The 23,335-nt window shown below is 37.5% G+C and overlaps 1 protein-coding gene across 3 annotated transcripts in view; it reads left to right on the plus strand.

The window, feature by feature from the left end:
• The window catches only part of LOC121378508 (myocardin-related transcription factor B-like), a 124,428-nt gene that overhangs the window by 49,602 nt on the left and 51,491 nt on the right, over positions 1-23,335 (plus strand). For 2 of the 3 annotated variants that reach the window (XM_041506708.1, XM_041506709.1), the window contains exon 4: positions 21,443-21,697. In XM_041506708.1, the coding sequence (XP_041362642.1) occupies positions 21,547-21,697 (151 nt within the window). In that variant the 5' untranslated portion in view covers positions 21,443-21,546. Of the gene's footprint in view, positions 1-21,442; positions 21,698-23,335 lie in introns of those variants that run through there. The other variant, XM_041506710.1, reaches the window with a different exon arrangement.

Raw genomic sequence — 23,335 nt, forward strand, 5'->3', positions numbered from 1 at the left:
GATTAGAACAATTCCATTCCACAAATTAAGCGGCTTATAGCATCTGTGTCTAAGTCTGACCACATTGGTTTTATTGGCAGCTATGTGTTTTTATCCATCAGTCCAACTCTTTGATTCCATGAAGGCAAGTGGCATCAGTGTCCTGTGACCACATTTTGAGTGTTTTATGTTCACTTCCTTGGTTAAACAAGGATATTATTAATGGTCGCACAACACTTTTATATAGTACAGAAACATGTTGTCTTGTTGGTTCTACAGACCTAGTGAATGAGTTGGACATTAAAGCCATGGTTTGTGAACGACTGGTGGGCCTGCAGTGTGCAGCCATGGACGTTAAGAGCCGTTTTAGTAGACAGTTACGATACCCAGTAAACGTCTCCGCTGTACATGTATGTCACTGGATCAGACTGGCGCAATGGTTTATCACTTTCTAAATGGAGATCCGTGTAACAAACCAAAATAGACCGGTAACCTAATGAGAGCATGTTTTCCATTAACTTGCTGTAAAAAAAAAATGCATATGGCCAAAGTATGTACACAGATTGTTTGTTGCAGAAATTATCTGGTAAAGGATGTCTGTTAATTCTCATGTTGTGTCTGAAAACTGCATGTAGATTAAATAAGTTTTAATGACCACTTGTCCATGTACAAACAAAAGGAAAGGAATGTTTGGTTAACGTCACCGCAGCACATTATTTAACAATATGATAATTGTAGCATTTAGACCAAAGAGAAGAAAAAGCCATTTTTACCACAAAGGCTATTTGCTCTTGTAACCATCATGTACCATTACATTTGATGTGGTGTTGTCATGGTGTTAACCTAATGGATCAACCGACATGAATCTTTGAAGCCATTTCACCTCTGGTGACATTTTGATAGCCTGAGGTGCTTGGGTCATTGGACAGAACCTCTTCAGCAGACCCATTTTCTGATTGGTTTTCCCAATCCAACCAGTCTCACCATTGGTATATTAAAGGCCATAGTATGAGGTGTCCTGCCTTTGCAAAAGTACATTTAAAATATCCCATGCTGCTAATAGAAAACATTAGCGGATTTTGTTTGAGGACTACAGGTCAGAATGACCATATGTTTGACATCCAACAGCCGATGATTAATAAATTAATGTGCTTTTGTTTTAACAAATCAAACTTTTAACTTTTTGCTCCTGGTCCATTGTACTAGTCATCAGCTGATTTTATTTTGAAAAGTTTTATTTGTGATTAACACAACTACTTCAGTAAATATTGCCTATAGTTTGTATACACTCGTACATGTAATTAACATTTGTTTATCAAAAGTGAAATACTTTGGTGTATTATTTAACCATCTGTAAATTAGTTTACGCATGACCATCTCTTTCATCCTGCCCACCCCCTACCCCCTAACTCCCCAATTTATTAATTAACTGTATAAAATGCAGCTGAAGAGCTAATGCAAGAGAAATGGGGAAAACAAAGAAAAGAAGAATTTATTTAAGAAATGGGTTTCATTTAAAAGTGTGTGAGTTGAAAAGAAGGAATGTTTGGTTATCTGTGTGCATGCTGATTGAAAAAGCACTTGAGAACCTCCTGTGCATTCTGTGTTTACCTTGCTGTATGTTATGATGCAGGATTGGTCACCTGGCACATGGGAGCAAAACTCTCAAACCTGGCTGCAACACGCCTACTTTCACATGCCAGCAAATACCTTCACAAATATATACTTGTGAAAACGGGAACTAAATTTCATGTCTGTAGCTCTTAAATGTGTTTATTGGTAAACCTTATAATTAAAAAGTATTAAAGATTGAGTTTATCTGAGAAAGAGGAGCAAGCAGAAGTTTATATCCGTTTTTGGATGACCTGTATTTGCTTGCGTGTATCTTGTAGACGTCACGTGGCATGTGGTAAGCACATTCCAGCAGTGAAGACAGCTGGCGGCTTCCTCATCCTGCTGGAATGATGTGATGGCTACTGGGAGAAAGCATTTCAATAAATTAACCAAACCGCCAATTTCCATTCATTAAAACCAGGGGCACTCACCCAGACTGAATGCAATATCTATCTATCTAGCAAGCCATGAGGTGGCACAATGGCTTCTTGAGCTGCTTGCTGGTAACAATAGCGTTCAGTTTGCTTTAGATATGTAGGAAAAAACATTTAAAAAAGAGAAAGTTTCATCTTGTATTGAGGTTAAGATAAAAAAAAAGAGTAAAGTCATGATAAATGTTTTATTTAATTTATTATCTTGCCTCCACAAATCCCAAGTGTTGAACAGCTGAGAAGTGTTTTCCTGGTAATTGTTTGGATCAGAGATAATATAATAAACAGATATGGTTTTTTTTAGGGTGTATAAAATCTGCAGGGGATATAATTTGTTCTGTAATTTACGTGAAGCATTAGTTTGTATGTTAACTGCTTATGATGGCAGTATAAAGATAGATATATTATTCTGTAATCAGAAAATTAAACAATTTAAATTGATCTAAATAATGTCAGTAAAATTGGAGCAAAATATTTTGTATTTTGCCATTCCTTGGAATATTTTTTGCCGTGAATATGTAATGTCTCAAGATTCTTCTTAATGCTTTTCACACAAAGTATTGATAGATTTATTATAAATATGAAATTCCAAGGATATTTTCTTATGTAAGTGTGGACCTGGAGTGGTGTTAAGAACTCTTTTCTTTCCCATTCTTGTGTATGTCTGTGGCTAGTATCAGGATTCATGTAACTGCTATTCAAATAGAAAATTCTACATAAATTGCCATTAGATTCCTGGTCTTAAAACATACCTAATGAGCAAAAGCGAGTTGGATGCATTTTTAAACAATGAGTTGTAAGATAACTTGTATTTAATGGATACAAATGTTTTATTCAATTTCTTACATATTCTCAAAAACCAAGTTTTAAACAATTTTAACATCTTTTCCAACTAAACACTTATTTACAGCCCTTTCACTTGAAGCTAACTTACCCATCACAGACTATACATCACAGAAAAATCAACTTTGTGCTTTGTTTTCATTAGATGGTATGGCTGTTGTGACCAGGTCATCATCTAGGAGCAGCCAATTGTATGTCTTTAAATTGTTATGACACATGTGTGTTATTAATATGTTTTATGATAAATTATGATAAATAATGAATAGTTTTCTGCCCAACAGGTGTGTAAGAAAAGAAAATATTAGTCAGTGTCACCAATATCTAAACATTTTATAGGTACTGTATTATAAATATTGAAATTGCTGGAATAATTTCTTGTGTATCCAGATGTTCTTACTGTTTTCAGCAACATGGTATTGACAAACTATATATTTATGTATCAGGGGAAATTAATATGCAGCAGTTGAAAGTGTCATCCATGTGTTTATTTGAAGTCATCGTAATCTGAAGAAATCTTATCTTGGCACATGCTTCATGGTCCCATCTGTAGACAGAAAAACGTCTTATCTTTCAAATTGTCAAACTTTGGAATGTTAAGAATGAGTTTGTAGCAGAGTAAATGAAAAAACAAGATGATGCTGCAGCCCACGGTACTGATACACACCACTATTACTGCTATTACCTGTACTGCTGCTCCTACTGCTGCTAGTACTGTTACTGCACTGCTGATATAGGCCCATCACAGGGCATTTTGAACTTGGTATTCATTTATACAAATAATGTTTGATAAAATCACATAAAAATTACTCATTGTGCGAACGAAAAATGGGTTACACAAACTATACTTACGTGAGCAACATGTGAACAAAATTATCGCTTTCACAATTTTCGGAGGTCTGGAATCCTTTTTTTTTCTTTAAAAATGTGGGAGGGAGAGTGTGGTTTTTTTGGTGTGTATTAGATGAAGTGGAATATAGTAACCTTACCAGGCAAAGAACATCATCACAGGAATGCTTTCTTCAATATCTTATGTTAGTATATGGTTTTGAGATTTGATATTTTGATAAACAAAATGCTGTTTCCAGGAATTTTCTGCAATGGTGTTAGTTCATGTAGAATGACCTGGGCATGGCAGTGAATCCCAAGTTGAAAATACTTGTATTTCTCTATCAACAGTTTACAGTGCAGATGCTTTTTGACTTTAATGCATTCTGGAGCAGTTTAAATACCTTTACAATCAAACTTGATGTTTTTTTTAGGAACGACCTTGCTTTGCCACCCACCTGACTCCCACCAACCATGTACCACTCTGTCACAAGTGATTGAATAACTAAAAGAAACAACACTAATCTAAATAAATTATATTACATTTATTTACAGCACACAAATAACAATCACATTCATTCTCCACTCCTACTTATTAACCCTAATTATATCCCTCTCACACACCACTAATCACCAGCACTCCCTCAACACTCACACTTCTCATATATAATAAACATACATTATCACCACTTTACACATAATTTCATATAAAAATATCACGTATCACAACACACAAAATAATATACTAAAACCACACAGTTCAATATACAATGTTTCAGTTCATAACACAATCCGTATGATTCACTTCCTCGTGATCAACTTTTATATACATATATTGTTCTAACTAAATTATGTACTAACATTAGTTAGCACCCTCCATTTCAGATCAGCTCTAAATACTACAGCCATATTTACACAATATGTTTCTGCTGCACAATAACAATACACTTGTTATTCACATGAGATGCTGCACGATAACAATACACTTGTTATTCACCACCACAACATCATGGCTAATAAGTAGCCCACATGTGGAACTTCAATTTCCACTTCAGCTGTACCCAACTTCCATGAATTAACATCAAACGTCAGTTTCCTCGTCCCTTCTTCACATAATTCCGCAGCCCAATCACCTGGTCAAACTCTAACATTGCCCCTCGCTGCTCATCCCGTTGTTGGTCTCAACAGATACCACACAAGCTGCTGTAAACAATATACACTCCATTACTATCATGCAAAACCTCAATATTAAATACCCTTCATACATCAATCATTTTCATCATTTCACACATGTCCACATTATACAGGTTTCACAACGTATACGTTAATAACACGTACAAATTACTTCATGTGCATAATTCAATTCACATTATACATTTAATAAACACATACATACATATAGCAAACAATTTCATTACTTTAAACAATGTCCGCATTTCACAAGTACACTGAGCATTTGCTAAATATATACATTTAATATAGCAAACTAAATACAGACCAAAATAACATTCAAATGTCACACCTCTGTAACACAATACATGTGTAAAATATTTAATTTACTTACGGTTAAACAATAACCCGAACTTCCACAAAGTCTCTTACACTTCTACCAAGTCTTTCCCAAACTGAATGTTCAATGATTCTCTCTCAGCGATTAATGACAAATCATCCACTCAATAACCCAGTTCCACACTATATTCACCTAGTCAGCTTATCACTCATCTATCACTCACCCATACCACAAGCTACAATAATACAAATTGTTACCTTGCTAATTAAAGACAGCTTCACGTGTGAGATACAAGCTATGACTCATACTTCATGCTTCTCTCATTCGTATAAATTAAAATACCGTATAAATGATAAAAAATGTTATAAAATATATAACCACATATTCTCTTTCATACAATTAAAATCAGATTACCCTTGACTTGTGACACACTCAGGCTTTCTGCCAGAAAATAATTTAAAGTATGTAATAAAACCAAGACCGACCATATGTATCCCTACTAGGTGGTTATGCATTTGAAATGTTTTGAAATTAGACACTGCATTTCATATGCTTTGACAAATTTTAAACATTTATTCTCCTAGTATCCTTTATCTGAAAATTTATAAAAAGATCTCCATTAATTAAAAACAAGTTAGGGTACATAACTTTACCAACCCCCCCCCCCCCCCCCACACTTCCCACCCTCAGGCAGAAATCATGGCAGTAGGTTTCTGCCACTACTGTATTATGTAAAACACAGTGTGAGGCAGAAAAACACACATGACTGCAAATCAGTGGGTGACATTTTTATCTTTTGGTAAAGTGAGTGGATATTGAATGACGAGATGTGATAATATCATGTTAGTGGATCTGTTAGGTAACATTATGTAGCTCACAGCCAGTGTGAACAGAGTGGTTCCTGCAAATCATTAGATGATCCAGTCATAATCAGCGCATTAGTTAACAGAACACTTACCACGTTCACAGTAGTCCTTCATGTGATGCGGTGCATGCAGATATCAAACACAGCAAGCAGGCATCACTTGTTACATTCTGCCATTTCTTTTTGCATTTATGATAAGGTTTGAACACATTTATTAAATGTACACATTCCACAGTGGGAACAGTTTGCACAAAGTAACATTAGGGGTTTCAAACAATAAGTACAAAAATACCTTACATGAAAATACTGATTATTTAACAAATTTATATGTTGAATGTATTGGTATTGACCTTTAATTTGATGTTTAAGACTGTTTTGTAAGACAATATTGTACTTATGTACTCTCAAACATTATCGCAATCATTGGGTTTTTTAAAAGATTTTTTGTAAATTATATAAGAAACGAAATGAACTGAATATAACAAAAGCAATTTCTTTTCACTCTGTTAAGGTCTGTGGTTTTCACAGGTACTTCTTCTTCTTCTCGTTCTTCGTCAGTCAAATCATCAGACCAGTCATTCCCAGAAAAGAGGCGGTGTTCATTAGTTCAGTGACTGTTCCATGCAGTTTTGTGGCATGTGTTGTGTTTGGCCATATTAATTGTCGGTACAGGTACAGTAAACAAATATTAACAGTTCTAAGCCTTTTGGTTGGTAAGCTAAGAAACATTTTCACAAGTACAGCAAAGAAACATTTAACAGTTCCAAGCTCTTATGGTTGTTACAAAACACCAGTTTTCATCCTATGCAAAACAACAACATTTCATGAATAGATAGCAAGGAAATATTTCCACACTTTAAACATCTCTTTTTGTTACAAAGCAGATAATTATTCTCATCAGATTTAATTAATGTTTATAGTGTAAAGCAAAACACTATTGTCACAAGCAGAACTTAGTAATATTTTAACCTTTTTTAAGGTCGATGGTGTAAAACAAAACAAAATTTGTTTCAAGAAGAATATAAGAATATTTCCACCAGTTTTAAGATGCCTTGTTTAAAGCAAAGAACCATTTGACATGCAGTTAGTCCTGGTGCCATTAGCCGAGTGGTATACTGTGACTGTGGCTGCTGTTTAGTACCGGGGCCAGGATGGTATCTCCAAACTTATTAACCTCCAGTCTCCCCCACATCTGCTGTGTGTTGCCCATCTGGCAGACTTGGCAATTTTCTGCTGGATGGAGCAGAGGCTAATCATAACATCTGATGGGGGCTTCATGTAGTGATAATGGCTTCAAAGCCTACATGTTGGTCATCTGTAGGGAAAGAAACCCGGCCAGTCATAAAAACAAGCACTATAACAAGTAGAACATAACTGAAGAAGAAATGTTTGGCTTTTTATGATGAAACTACCAGGTGGAGATCCTGCAGAGAAATAACAACACCATCACCTTTTCTTCCTGACCAGCATTCTCCATTGGCAAGTTTGTAATTACCCCGGTCTTTATACCTCCACCATTGAAGTGGGGGTGATATGTTTATAATATATATGTATTGATGGGAAGCTCAATTTCTTCTGTCCATTACATATGTTTTTATGTCTATCCATCCATCTTTATGATTATACAAAAGAGATCAATGGTTGATGGACTCTTATTCTAATTTTGGGGGGGTTTAAAGCAAAGGAAAATTTATTAAATATCAGCTATTTTATGTTTTAACATATTAGTTATTTTGACACTTGATTGACAGAGAGGGAAGGAGAAAGACATAGAGAGGGAAAGAGAATTATCCTGCTTATGTTTGTGCTGGAACGATGTCATGGACTGAGCCTTTTTATGACATCAAATAAAAATAACGGGGCACATCGTGTCGTCATATGCACAACGTAATTAAAAGGACAGAGTTCAGTGTGCCATATGCTATGAAAGGGTTAACCCATTGCTGCCACATCAGCTACCTATCGTGAAAGTTTGAATGTACTTTCCGTAACATAGCCTTTGATGTAGCAGACAAGAACCTAAGTCCAAGAGTGACTGATCATATGACCATTGCATCTCTGGAAAGCACTCCGTATCACTGAGCTACATCCCATCACCAATATTGAATTGTGCTTGCTTATGTACATACGCTGATGTGTGAACTAAACCATGGACTTCCAAAACAGATGTTTGCTGGAACCATCATGATATTCCAGGGGGTATTAGGTAGTCTTGCCAAAGGTCATACCATGTCACTGGGGCATTCTTTTTACCTTCTTTTCAGGGGCATTCTTCAGGTTTTATTAATTATTACTGGTAATTTAAGATTATAATATTACACTTTTAAATATGTTACCTCTGAAACATTTTGATAATTTTTACAAAACACAATGTATTTGAGATGATGGAAGTTGGTAGCTGTTGAGCCTGTGATACCTGGTTGTTTCAGTGTTTGTGGTATTCCCTGGCAGACCGAGGAGGGCCTCCACATGGTGTTGTTGTTTATAAAAACATGGCTTGGGGATGATCATCTTTGATTGAGGTCATCGAGACTTTTGAACACCTTGTCCAGGTTGATGTGAGAAATGGGGTTGAGTGTTTACAACTGCATCTGTGAGTAATAGACTGATACCTTCCAAATGTCTCCTGCTCCACATTCCTGTTGTATGGGCTCTCTGTCTTGGTGTATCAGCCTCCATGTGGGATACTGTAGTGGTGTAATTCGGTCAGTTATGCGTGTCTGACCAGACACTGGGAACTGAAGGGTCTGACTCATCATCCTATCAGTGTAGTGATTAATGTCTCGAGGTCCAGGTGTGTGTGTGTATTAATGTAAATTAGTTTTCTGCTCATCTTTATATAGGGGCGGAACATAGCACAGTCGCTCTAGGATCGATCCCCGTCTCCCTGTTGGTGGGCCCTCCAGGCTAGTTTTGGTTCCAGCCAGTGTTCCACAATTGGACTGTTGTAGCAATTACAGACTGGTATATACTATCCTATCTCTGGGATGGTGCATATAAAAGATCCTTTGCTGCTAATTGAAAAGAGTAGTCCATGGCAGGGTGTTTCCTCATTATCTCTGTGGTCTGTTGAACACCATATACCATAATTAAAATGTATTGAGTGTGTCGTTAAATAAAACATCTCTTCCTCTCATGTTTATATACAACAGATAATTGATATAGTCTGTTACTCGGTCTTCTCAGATTAAGTTCACTCAGTAAGAAGGTCAGTGAGATATGAAAGAATCATAGACAGAAGTGTTATGTCTTGTGAGAGATGTTAAAATTGCAGACAAAATTGTTATGTCTCGAGGGGCTGGGTTCATGGCGTGTGAACAGCCACTTATCTAAGTTTATTGGCTTCAGGGTGCGCCATTCTGCCAATGACCTTCTCTTTTTTTATCACAGATATAGTTATAGTGGTTTACTGTTAAAGATATCATTTAAATTAATTTGTGTTTTTATGTTCAAGTGCGCTGTTTTGGTCATACAACTTGGCTATCTGGTATGTCTGTCCAGTATTAATGGAAACTGTGGTTGTTTACAGAGAGTATAGTGACCGTACACCTGCCCAATGTATACATTCAAATGTACTGCCATGGTCACACAATTTGGCTATCTGGTCTGTCCAGTACACACTAATGGTAGATTGTGGTTAGTGAGAGAGAGGTTAGTATAGTGACATTAAACCTCACCAATGTGTAGCTTCAAATGTACTGTCATGGCCACACAATTCTGCTATCTGGTCTGTCACATTAATGGTAGATTGTGGTTAGTGAGAGAGAGATTAGTATAGTGACATTAAACCTCACTAATGTGTAGCTTCAAATGTACTATCATGGCCACACAATTCTGCTATCTGGTCTGTCCAGTACACACTAATGGTAGATTGTGGTTAGTGAGAGAGAGGTTAGTATAGTGACATTAAACCTCACCAATGTGTAGCTTCAAATGTACTGTCATGGCCACACAATTCTGCTATCTGGTCTGTCACATTAATGGTAGATTGTGGTTAGTGAGAGAGAGGTTAGTATAGTGACATTAAACCTCACCAATGTGTAGCTTCAAATGTACTGTCATGGCCACACAATTCTGCTATCTGGTCTGTCACATTAATGGTAGATTGTGGTTAGTGAGAGAGAGGTTAGTATAGTGACATTAAACCTCACCAATGTGTAGCTTCAAATGTACTGTCATGGCCACACAATTCTGCTATCTGGTCTGTCACATTAATGGTAGATTGTGGTTAGTGAGAGAGAGGTTAGTATAGTGACATTAAATCTCACCAATGTGTAGCTTCAAATGTACTGTCATGGCCACACAATTCTGCTATCTGGTCTGTCACATTAATGGTAGATTGTGGTTAGTGAGAGAGAGGTTAGTATAGTGACATTAAACCTCACTAATGTGTAGCTTCAAATGTACTATCATGGCCACACAATTCTGCTATCTGGTCTGTCACACTAATGGTAGATTGTGGTTAGTGAGAGAGAGGTTAGTATAGTGACATTAAACCTCACCAATGTGTAGCTTCAAATATACTATCATGGCCACACAATTCTGCTACCTGGTCTGTCACATTAATGGTAGATTGTGGTTAGTGAGAGAGAGGTTAGTATAGTGACATTAAACCTCACCAATGTGTAGCTTCAAATGTACTGTCATGGTCACACAATTCTGCTATCTGGTCTGTCACATTAATGGTAGATTGTGGTTAGTGAGAGAGAGGTTAGTATAGTGACATTAAACCTCACCAATGTGTAGCTTCAAATGTACTGTTACGGTCACACAATTCTGCTACCTGGTCTGTCACATTAATGGTAGATTGTGGTTAGTGAGAGAGGAGTTAGTATAGTGACCTTACACCTGCCCAGTGGGTGGAAGCTATTTGCTGGGATGCTAACTCGCCACTTAAGTCTTAGAGGTAATGGCTAGACCATTGAATGTGGATTTTCTTTCAATATTGGTGGAGCTGGATGCAGCTCTGTTATACAAATACTCGCCTGAGTCGCACTAGGTCATAAGATACAAACACTTTCAGTGGACCCATGATCCATGGATTTATGAAGTTTGACAATGTATTTCAAAGAAAATTGATAAAACTAAATATAAAGTCTGCATTTTTTTATAACTGTCCTGTCAGTTGGAATGTACATACAAACGTACCCTTGTGTGGCAGCAACAGGGTTGTTAACCTAGTGTTATATGAGCGTATGTTAGATAACAACTATCTGTAGTTTACAGATGTGATGATGCAACAATAAACAAACATTCGTTTTGTTTTCCATTGTATATGTTGAAAAATCAGTTTGCATTTCGCAGTGCCGATGTAGCGTACGACAGGCTAAATTGTTGTTACCACAACCAAAACATTGTTTATTATAATATCTGTTTTTTATTAATTGTCTGTCAATAATAAAATCTTTTTTTTCCAGACTTTTCAAATTGCTGTGAAATGAGTGCATTTTAATATGCAAATAAACAAAGTGTTTTACAGCAAATTACTGGTCTATAAAAAAAAAATTCATAATTAGCCACTGTACTTTCCAGAACTCAGATTCTGAGAAATTGTGTTTATTTGGCAATGCTTTTATTGCTGGTAATAAACATTAGTGAAGCAGTAAGCGTAATGGTGAAAGAAGAAAGCCTTGAGGTTCCAGCTAGATTGCCTGAGAGAAAGTAACAGGTGTTCTGACTCATGCCTCAGGTATCTCTGCACACAGCTTGAGAGACTGGACAGTTGCATCACAGCCAAGATTCAGTATCACAACAAATACCTCCGCCTACGTTGTTCAAGGAAATAAAAACAAGAAACAATCATTGTGGAGAATTGTGGCTTCTGTTTTAAAAAATGTCCATGTTATTTGAGATGAAGAAACCAGAATGTTTTTGAAAACATGTATCGACAGTATGTACTGCTGAAATGAATACAGTCTTCTTGCCAGGATACTTTGTTTTGTTTAACAACACCACTAGAGCGCATTGATTCATTAATCATAGGCTACTGGATGTCAGACATTTGGCAATTATGACACGTAGTCATCAGAGGAAACCTGATACTTTTTTCCTAATGCAGCAAGGGAACTGTTATATGCACTTTCTCACAGACAGGAAAGCACATACCATGGCCTTTGACCAGTTGTGGTGTCCAGATGGAACGAGAGAAAATCCAGTCAGCTGAATGGATCCTGCGAAGCAAGCACCTCAAATGAGCACTCAAACGACTGAGCTAAATCCCGCCCCCTTGTAACGCAAAATATTACAATTACCATATGTGTAAGACTTTTAAAGCAAGGTACTTAGGTGCCATTAAACATACCTTTCTTTTCTTATCAATGTATGTGTGTTTCTATTCTAAACAAAACTAGTCTTTCTTCTTGAACATGCTCGATAAAATACAGAGAACATTTGGAAAAGAGATTTGTTGCTGCCAATAATTTGGTTATCTCTGCTTATACTCTCAGCATCAGAGACTTGGAGGAGAGCAATATTTTACTGTATAAATTCTCTGCATGTAAATGCATTTGAACAGACAAAGATTTCCTCATTGTCTCTTCCTTATAGATTTTATCAGTCAGCATTTGAGTTTGGACTTGTGCCATCAAGTGTTCACCAGTGTAGAATAAATATATTTAGCTGTCTCTAATTGTTTTGGGCACACAAATTAGCTTAAGTAGAGTAACATGAGTTATTACTGTGTACGGAACACTGCGGTGGTTTTCTCCACTGCTGCCCTACCCCAGTGATTTGAGACGATGCCAAGCGCCGGAGTAATAGACTATGACATTTTCAATCCTCCTGCTTAATTTTGCAAGAATTCAGTCTTATGATTCATTAGGTATTTCTTTGCCTTGCTCACTAAATATTTATTATTTACCTCCTCGCTAATTAATGTGCACTCTTGCATGTTTGTTTGTTGAGGTCTGCCAAGTAATAGTGTTGTACAGTTGTAACATTAAAAACAAGGAAGACTAAAATAACAGGCAGTGTTTTTCTTTGTTTCTCCCCCCCCTCCTCCCTCTCCCTCTCTCTCTCTCTCTCTCCCCCCCCCCCCCCCCCCCCCCCCCCATATGATACATGGGTGACAAGCACCTGCATGTTACAAATGAAGAGTGCTGGAAATGCAGGTGTCTTCTTCTTGGTGGACCATCCATCAGTATACCTGAAAGGGTTCACATTAACAGGGACAGCTTAGTAATAAGGAACTGAAACATTTTAGTTTACTCACGACTGGTATATCAAATGCTGTGGTATGTGATATCATGTCTGTGGAATGGTGCATATAAAAGATACCTTGCCACGGTTTTTGCCAGAGGGTAAAATGGGTATGGTGCCATACCCAGATTTTTTTTGCAGATTTAAAAAAAAAGTTAAGCATTTGACAAAATTAATTACTGTTATCATTAATGTATGATTTTCTTAACCCTAACCCTAAACTTAACTCATTTTCTTTTGGGGGAGGCCCCCATACCCCCTGCTGACTGTGGTTGTGTTTGATTCCCTAGCACCATACCCAAAAATGTCTTTCTGGCAGAAACACTGCAGATGCTACTATAGGAAAAATGTAGCAGGTTTCCACTCTAAGACTATATGTCAAAATTACCAAATGTTTGACATCCAGTAGCCTATGATTAATAAATCAATGTGCTCTAGATGGACAGTAAAATATTAATCTCCAGTTTATGTTCCATTGTTTCCTGATTTTTCTGTACTTCATAGTACCAAGAATGTTTCTAGCATTCTGAAATAGAAATAACAGAAATGAAGACAGTGGTACACCATCCTTTTCAGGGGTAGAAACTGTGAATATTTGTATTGTCCTGGGAGACTAGTAACCTTGAAAAGTTGCTAGTCATCATGTTTGCCCATTATTGGGACGTGACTGACCAGACATGCAGTATTTGTAGTAACTCCTGAAAACCCAAGTCTTAGCTTGACTGCACAATAACTACATTGGTCTAAATGGTCTGGGTGACTAGTTGTACTGTACTCGACTGTTGCAAAGAGGGAAAGGAATGAGTGTCGAGGTTTTACCTGTGCCTTTGCTTGTATTAAGATAGGTGCAAGCCCACTGTTTTTGGCACACACCTCTTCATGGGTTATTGGTCCCAGACAGGCTAATGATTAATTGTTAGTGGTTGGTGATAGTAAAGAGTCATTGTACTGGCCTTATAACTCCCCATTGAGCTGTTAAAACTGACTGGGTGATAGCCAGCTACTGGGATGTTAACCTAGTACCTGCCCGGTCTGAAACCTTAAACACTTCACCAATGACTGTGGTAGCTTACATTTCAATACTGTAATTGTTTTGTAGATTTTACTAATTAATGTTAGTATTTTTTGTGCTATATCTGACACATATCTTGACACATTTATGACTGGCATGCTGAATACAATGTGTTTATACTGGTTCCTACTCTGGTCTGGCATGTGTATGTCTTGTGTAAAGCTGTGAATGTCAGTTTCTAATAACTTCCATAACTGGGTCAGGTAGACTGGCTCCACTTGATTGATATCTTGAAGGTCTCACAGTTTGATGATAATCAGTCTATTGAAGAATCTGCTTCCAGATTTATGGTTGTGAATGATCTGAATGCTTGACTTACATTGGCCATCTGTGCCAGTTAAGTGTTTCCAAGGACAGTCAGCTTTTACTGAGAGAGACATCTGTACTGTTAGTATCACATACAGAAGGCTTCAATAGGGCTGCCTTTCCAGGAAGTCACTATGATTTTATTTAATTCAAATGATATAGCAAAACATATGTTTTCTATTTCCAGTCTATATCTGTTACACTGCATATGTTTTTTTGCAATAAAACAAAATAGTATTTTTGCATTGCCAAAAGAACTCTTTGATCATGTGTAATGTGACTCTATGAACTGAAAAACTACTTAGCTTGCATTAGCTAAATATTTGTATGTATCTATGACATAGCATAAGTCACTTGCAAAATAATTTAGAATAAAAACTCCTTTGCAATAAGACAAACAATAGGTATACATTTGCAGAAGACTTGTTAATCTTTCTTATTTTTATATAGTTATAATATCTCAATGAATAGAACTCAAATAAGGTTTCATTATTGCGAGATATGTTTAGTGCATCCTCTGGCATTCTGGTCATCTATATCCCTTTTATGTTAGAGACACGTTTTAGTTGCAGTAGCACAACTGCATCAGCCTGCATGCTTTCAACAAGTATGACTCTGGCATTCTGGTCATCTATATCCCTTTTATGTTAGAGACATGTTTTAGTTGCAGTTTCACAACTGCATCAGCCTGCATGCTTTCAACAAGTATGACTCTGGCATTCTGGTCATCTATATCCCTTTTATGTTAGAGACATGTTTTAGTTGCAGTAGCACAACTGCATCAGCCTGCATGCTTTCAACAAGTATGACTCTGGCATTCTGGTCATCTATATCCCTTTTATGTTAGAGACATGTTTTAGTTGCAGTAGCACAACTGCATCAGCCTGCATGCTTTCAACAAGTATGACTCTGGCATTCTGGTCATCTATATCCCTTTTATATTAGAGACATGTTTTAGTTGCAGTAGCACAACTGCATCAGCCTGCATGCTTTCAACAAGTATGACTCTGGCATTCTGGTCATCTATATCCCTTTTATGTTAGAGACATGTTTTAGTTGCAGTAGCACAACTGCATCAGCCTGCATGCTTTCAACAAGTATGACTCTGACATTCTGGTCATCTATATCCCTTTTATGTTAGATACATGTTGTAGTTGCAGTAGCACAACTGCATCAGCCTGCATGCTTTCAACAAGTATGACTCTGGCATTCTGGTCATCTATATCCCTTTTATGTTAGAGACATGTTTTAGTTGCAGTAGCACAACTGCATCAGCCTGCATGCTTTCAACAAGTATGACTCTGGCATTCTGGTCATCTATATCCCTTTTATGTTAGAGACATGTTTTAGTTGCAGTAGCACAACTGCATCAGCCTGCATGCCATCAACAAGTATGACTCTGGCATTCTGGTCATCTATATCCCTTTTATGTTAGAGACATGTTTTAGTTTCAGTAGCACAACTGCATCAGCCTGCATGCTTTCAACAAGTATGACTCTGGCATTCTGGTCATCTATATCCCTTTTATGTTAGAGACATGTTTTAGTTGCAGTAGCACAACTGCATCAGCCTGCATGCTTTCAACAAGTATGACTCTGGCATTCTGGTCATCTATATCCCTTTTATGTTAGAGACATGTTTTAGTTGCAGTAGCACAACTGCATCAGCCTGCATGCCATCAACAAGTATGACTCTGGCATTCTGGTCATCTATATCCCTTTTATGTTAGAGACATGTTTTAGTTTCAGTAGCACAACTGCATCAGCCTGCATGCTTTCAACAAGTATGACTCTGGCATTCTGGTCATCTATATCCCTTTTATGTTAGAGACATGTTTTAGTTGCAGTAGCACAACTGCATCAGCCTGCATGCTTTCAACAAGTATGACTCTGACATTCTGGTCATCTATATCCCTTTTATGTTAGAGACATGTTTTAGTTGCAGTAGCACAACTGCATCAGCCTGCATGCTTTCAACAAGTATGACTCTGGCATTCTGGTCATCTATATCCCTTTTATGTTAGAGACATGTTTTAGTTGCAGTAGCACAACTGCATCAGCCTGCATGCTTTCAACAAGTATGACTCTGGTATTCTGGTCATCTATATCCCTTTTATGTTAGAGACATGTTGTAGTTGCAGTAGCACAACTGCATCAGCCTGCATGCTTTCAACAAGTATGACTCTGTCAGGCTGGTCATCTATATCCCTTTTATGTTAGAGACATGTTTTAGTTGCAGTAGCACAACTGCATCTGCCTGCATGCTTTCAACAAGTATGACTCTGTCAGGTTGGTCATCTATATCCCTTTTATGTTAGAGACATGTTTTAGTTGCAGTAGCACAACTGCATCAGCCTGCATGCTTTCAACAAGTATGACTCTGTCAGGCTGGTCATCTATATCCCTTTTATGTTAGAGACATGTTTTAGTTGCAGCAGCACAACTGCATCAGCCTGCATGCTTTTAACAAGTATGACTCTGTCAGGCTGCTTGCAGGACGTAGCCCAGTGGTAAAGCATTTGCTTGTTGCACAGTTGGTCTAAGATCGATTCATGTCAGTGGGCCCATTGGGCTATTTCTCGTTCCAGCCAGTGCACCATGACTGGTATATCAAAAGCCTTGGTATGTGCTATCCTGTCTTGGATGGTACATATAAAAGATCCCTTGCTGCTAATGGAAAAATGTAGCAAGTTTCCTCTCTAAGACTATGTCACAATTACCAAATGTTTGATATCCAATAGCCGATGATTAATAAATCAATGTGCTCTAAACAGGTGCATCTGTATCTATATATGTGTAAGTTAATTGGCTCATTTGAAGCTTATACCAAAATCACTACTCTAGCAACAGTAAATGTTAGATGTATTAAACTCTAGCAGTTTCTTCATAGTTAGTATAATACATTCTAGAACACACTGGCAAAATATTAATATCAGTGAAAAGGATCTGAAGTAATTGGTAATTGCTAGTGATACTGTGACACTGCAGAATTTTGTTTTTCCATATGTTGGAATTCTGACCTGTCCTCAGCTTGGATTGAGTTTTCTGCTACATGCACTCAAACAAGAATTCTTTCTTGTCACACCAGATGCAGTTTGCCAGTGGGCCAATGAGAACATGACTTTGCTTGTTGGTCCAGGGCTCATGGCCGTTGATGCATGTAATGGCATGACCATCAGCACAGAGGCAAGGCATCACTGCTGGAATCCTGCTGATGCCCTGTCGGGATTGCACAAGATCAACATGGTCAGAAGTCATGCAAGGAAAGGGAAGGGCACTCTGCCAAACCTCCTGGCTTGTCCATGATCTGTAGACTTTGATTAGAATTAATTTAAAATGTTAGATTAGACAATTTTAATTATTTATGAGATAGTACAGTCTTCGACAATAACAAAACAATTTTTGTCTTTAAAAAAATCAGATTATTAAAATAGCTTACAACTTTGACTAGAATTAAATAAAAATGTTGGACTATAAAATTAAATTAAACACCTTTTATGAGAGAGTTTATAGTCTTTGATAACAACAATAAAACAAAATTTTGTCTTTTAAATAAAATCAAATCATTGAAATAGCTTGCAACTTAGAAGAATTCTGGGTGTTTAATGTCTTTGAAATAGGAGGATGTTTGAAAAAAGTAAGTGTCGTATCTGCTGAATGCAGTTAGGTGTGTAACTGTAAGCATGAACAGTAGACAACAGAAATGACACTAGTATCCTACAAAAATCATTGCTTAATTACTAATAGAAAACAATTCTTATTTTAGTTTTATTAATTTACATATTGCAGTGAACTTAGTTACTTGTTTCTATCACATTGAGGAATACCTCTTCGGTAAATTGTCTTGTCACTTGTATAAGCATGGTCTGCAGTGTAGGACAATGACCTGATGATCATTCGAGGTAAAATTATAAAGAAAATAATATTGGGTATTATTAATAATGTGTAAACAATGAAATATTAGCTAGAAACTGTTATGAGTTTACATGCATCCATGCACATGCATTTTATGCACTAGACCATCAAGTCACTAAATTTTGATGTCCTCCATTCTTGGCTTGCAGTGTGAAGGAAAGGAAAATAATGTTTATTCCTTAACTCTTCAGCCCGTTGAAGCTCTGCAATGTAATTGCAGTATTGTACTAAAAACAAAGCATTCATGATAGTAAAGAAGAAAAAAACTAACCCCAAAGTTATTACATTGTGGTCCTTGAACCCGTATGGCGGTTAGTACATTGACTTAGCAGTAGTACTCAGAATGTTGGAGAACCAGAATGGAGGAATGTACAGCAGAAACACAGTGGCATTTGTTGCTAGCTGGATGTTTTGTTTGAAACATTCTCTCTTTGATGGTGTGCTGGAAATAGAAGCTCTTGTGAGGCGCGATGTCAGAGACAACAATGGCAGCTTGGTTATTAGACTCTACACAGATTATCGCTTGTAAATCACCGCCAGTTGTGGCTTTTACTGCTGTCTCCGCATGCTGGGCTGGCTTTTCATTCACCCAGTTGTTGATACTGTAGCAGTATACCTGTATACTGGCCGGTCAGTGAGTTCAGTGAACAAAAACTTAAATCTATAAGTGTGTATGTGACAACAAGGTTTTGTTGTATTCTGTGTGTCGTACTGTCCGTAAGTTCCTCCCCTCCACCTCCTTCTCCCCTCCACCTCCTCAATCTTTTGATCAATGTCATTCTGCCCATATTCTGCTTTTGTCATTTTGCCATCCCCATTCACTTTCTTGCTGTCCTTGTCATTCTGTTCTTATTTACTCTTGTCATTTTGCCCATGTCTCTGGAAGATAGCCCAGTTTCTAAAAGTAACACATTGCCTTTCGTGCAAGTGTCAAAGTAACACTTCTTAATTCTTACCTTTTAGATGTCTGTGATCATTTTTGCTCTTTTCAATTCTCTTGTGCTTTTATCTATTTATGTCCCACAGTAAAGCATTTTTAAAACAGAGATGGTTGTTAGTTGATCAGTTGATTAGTGTTAAATAAATTAACCCTAATATGATTCACCACACTCTGGTCTGTCGTGGGTCCAACCCTCTAGTGGTTGATCCAGTATGACACCATTCCTGTCCTGACCTGGGAACGCAGTAGCTGCAGATGCGTCTAACACGTAATTAAGGAATGCATCTTTTTGTCATATCTAATTTATGGTTTTGGCTAATATGAGTTTATCCTTTAACTTACACATGATATCCATGTCATAAACCCATGTGATAATTTAGTTTATTAACCCGGTTAATAATGGTATGCAAATTTGCAAGGTCTCTAGGTAATGTGTTGTTGTGGATGGATCATTTGGTTACAAGCCAACAAGACCTGTGTACCTGAGCATAACGTTTTCAAAGATTTATTTAAAATGCATGACATCAAACTAATTTGTGCTAATCATGATGATGACATATTACCGATGGCGGCGACTTTAGTACTGTGATTTACACAAAATTTAATTAAAATGTTATTTTAGAAGTGTTATAGGATAAATAGAATTCACTACTTGTGTTTTTTAATATGTAAAATATCAACCTCGTCTAGTTAATCGGTATTTGTCTTGGCAGAGCCTTGACAAATACCGATTAACATAGACTCTGTTGATATTTTCCATATACTGGTTAAAACCAGTAATGCGAGATCTCTTAAAACCGGTGTGTCCTTTTAAACTACATAATGCTATGATGGGGATTACAAACTTCTTTCTATTACTGGGGATTTCATCTGCTTTTTTAAAACAAACGGTGCCAGAAGGCTGTTTGATGTAGTAAACCCACAAAGTATTTAAATCTGTTTTCACTGTAAGAAGTGGGAGTGAATGTCTGATGGCTTCACTGATACTTATAGGGGATGAAGTTAGTGTTTTATGTTTTTATCAAGCATCAGTAACCAAACAGAACAGTGCTGTCAGATGGCCAGCGATAGTTGTGGCGAATATAGTTAGTGTTTTAAGTGTTTATCACCAACCGGCATCTAGACAGGGGCCCAACTGGTCAGCTTGTTTCTGATTGTAATCTCAGTCTGCCATGTGTCTTAATGTATCCAGACCTTCACATGTTTGTTTTCTCTCTCAGTGTCACAGAATGGTCCAATGTATCCAGGGGGTCACCTAGGAGACTAACACAGTCAGGATAAATCAATGGAGATTATTATTGAACATAAATAGTTAACAAAAAAATCACTGATTCACCAGTTCTAATTTCTGTCAGTCTGTTTAATTATCCATTTATATGATGGACCATTTATTCATTAGTAGAATTGGATTAATCTTATATTTTCCTTTTCACTCATCTTTGTCCCGACCACTACAATCATCTTGTCTTGAAATCTTTTTTATCCATCCATCCGTTAATTCAACCATCTATTCATTAGTCAGTCCATCCATGAGCCATCCATTCCACTTTCATCCATCCATCCATCCTATCAGGGCTCACCCTGTACATTGCCAAATGAGCCAGTTGTTAATTTTTTTCAATTTGGCTAATAAAATATTCCTTAAATTACCCACATTATAAATCATTTTCAAGGAGATACTACACTATTTCTGAAAACTGGCGAAACCACAATTTGTTCCAATGTGAGCCCTGATCCATCCATCCGTCCGTCCATCGAACACTTCACTGACCAGCCTTTCTTACTTTCCTCTTTTATTGCATGGATGTCATAAAGACAGTCATGACAGTTTGGCTATTAAATTATTATATATTGACCAACTAACATTTTTCTGATAATTGTGCTTATTAATTATTTAGTGTTTGTGTCTCAACTTGTAAGCAGTGTTTTGTTTTGTGTGTTTTCAGATTCTAACAACACCAGCAGTTGGTCCCCCCTGTATGGGGGTGGCGCCAAGCTCGACAAGGACGCCATCCAGATAATACATTGCATCTACTGTAAGGACTGCCGCATGGAAAAGCAGGCTGCTGAGCAGGCCAAACTGGCAGCCGGGGGTGGGGGCGGGGAGGCTGACTCGACAACACCCCCCACTGGACCGACCAGCCCACAGACGTCACTGGAGGAGTTCTCTCTGCAGCAAAGCATGGACAAGAACAAAGAATGTAAGTAACAAACTTGTCTGCTTGTGTCTGTGTCTGCTCACTCTCTCTGTGGAGGGGGGAGACATAGACCAGTGATAAAGTGCTCGCTTGATGCGCAGTCGGTTTGGGATTGATCCCCGTCAGCGGGCCCATTGGGCTATTTCTTGCTCCAGCCAGTGCACCATGACTGGTACATCAAAGGCCGTGGTATGTGCTGTCCTGTCTATGGGATGGTGCATGTAAAAGATCCCTTCCTGCCTATCGAAAAGAGTAGCCCATGAAGTGGCGACAGTGGGTTTCCTACTTCAATATCTGTGTGGTCCTTAACCATATGTCTGACGCCACATAACCGTAAATAAAATGTGTTGAGTGCGTCGTTAAATAAAACATTTCCTTCCTTTTCTCTGTGGACAGCAGTTTGCTGTGGTTCAGTGTCTTTCTCCTAGGTCTCACGTCACCTATGCACATGGCTATATTGGCCAAGCTTGTTGACATTTACCTAGGCACATGCCAACATTGACTTGACGTTGACGTTTATTTCGGCACATGCTGACACTGACTAAGCTTGTTGACATTTACCTAGGCACATGCAACATTGACTTAACATTGATGTTTATTTCAGCACATGCCGACACTGACTAAGCTTGTTTGACATTTACTTGGGATAACATTAACTAAACTTGTTTGACATTTCCCTGATCACATGCTGACATTGACTACGTTTGACATTGACTGAGATTTGCATCAACCATGGCACATGCCGACAATACAAATTGACATTAAACAAATTTGTTTGACATTCACTTAGGCACATGTCAGCATTGAACATACTTCTTTGACATTGATGAAGCTTACATGATTTTTTACTTGACCCATACATACACTGGTGCTGACTTAAGGAGGCTAAAACTGCCTCTATTAAACTTTTATTAAAAAACATAGAAAATGTAGTTGGCTAAGTTTGATGGTGTTAGACATAGTGACATTGACTAAACTTCTTGGATTTTTGGGGGGGGGACAAAAACTTAAGCATACATAAATTGACTACGTTTGTGTTTGACAGTTACTTATTTAATACTAGTTACCATTTCTTTGTTTTCGAGTTCTTTAGTTAGTGATGACACTGTCTTGTAAAAGGTTAGCTAGTTATTTTGGTTTGTTGTGGCTATGATTTCATTACACGAAAGATTTACCACAGTGATGTCATTATGTGGTTTGGTAGGTTTTCTAGTTACATTGGTTTGGCACCATTCCACAGTCCACTCTAGAACCATATGTGTTTGCACTTTATGGTGGGTTCAAGTGCATTCTTTACTAATTTAAAGTCTGTATATCCTGTGACTTGCGACAGACTAATTATAAGACTCGTCAAGAAGAGTGCCATGCAGAGAAGTCGAGAGAAATTAACTGTGTAAATATATACAGATGTCTTTCTGCCCAGTTACTTCCCAGTGCATTCACTGCTACTTTGCTTTAGATGATTTTACTATAGTGCTAAGGTTCTGTAGTGTACATCTGGTTCAGTCTTACAGTATCCTGAGTAGAATAGTCGTTTTTCTACTGTCAATGTCTTCTTGCTTGTTCTATAGTGTACATCTGGTTCAGTCTTACAGTATCCTGAGTAGAATAGTCGTTTTTCTACTGTCAATGTCTTCTTGC

This window comes from Gigantopelta aegis, chromosome 8 (assembly GCF_016097555.1).
Source record: "Gigantopelta aegis isolate Gae_Host chromosome 8, Gae_host_genome, whole genome shotgun sequence".
Classification (NCBI taxonomy): domain Eukaryota; kingdom Metazoa; phylum Mollusca; class Gastropoda; order Neomphalida; family Peltospiridae; genus Gigantopelta; species Gigantopelta aegis.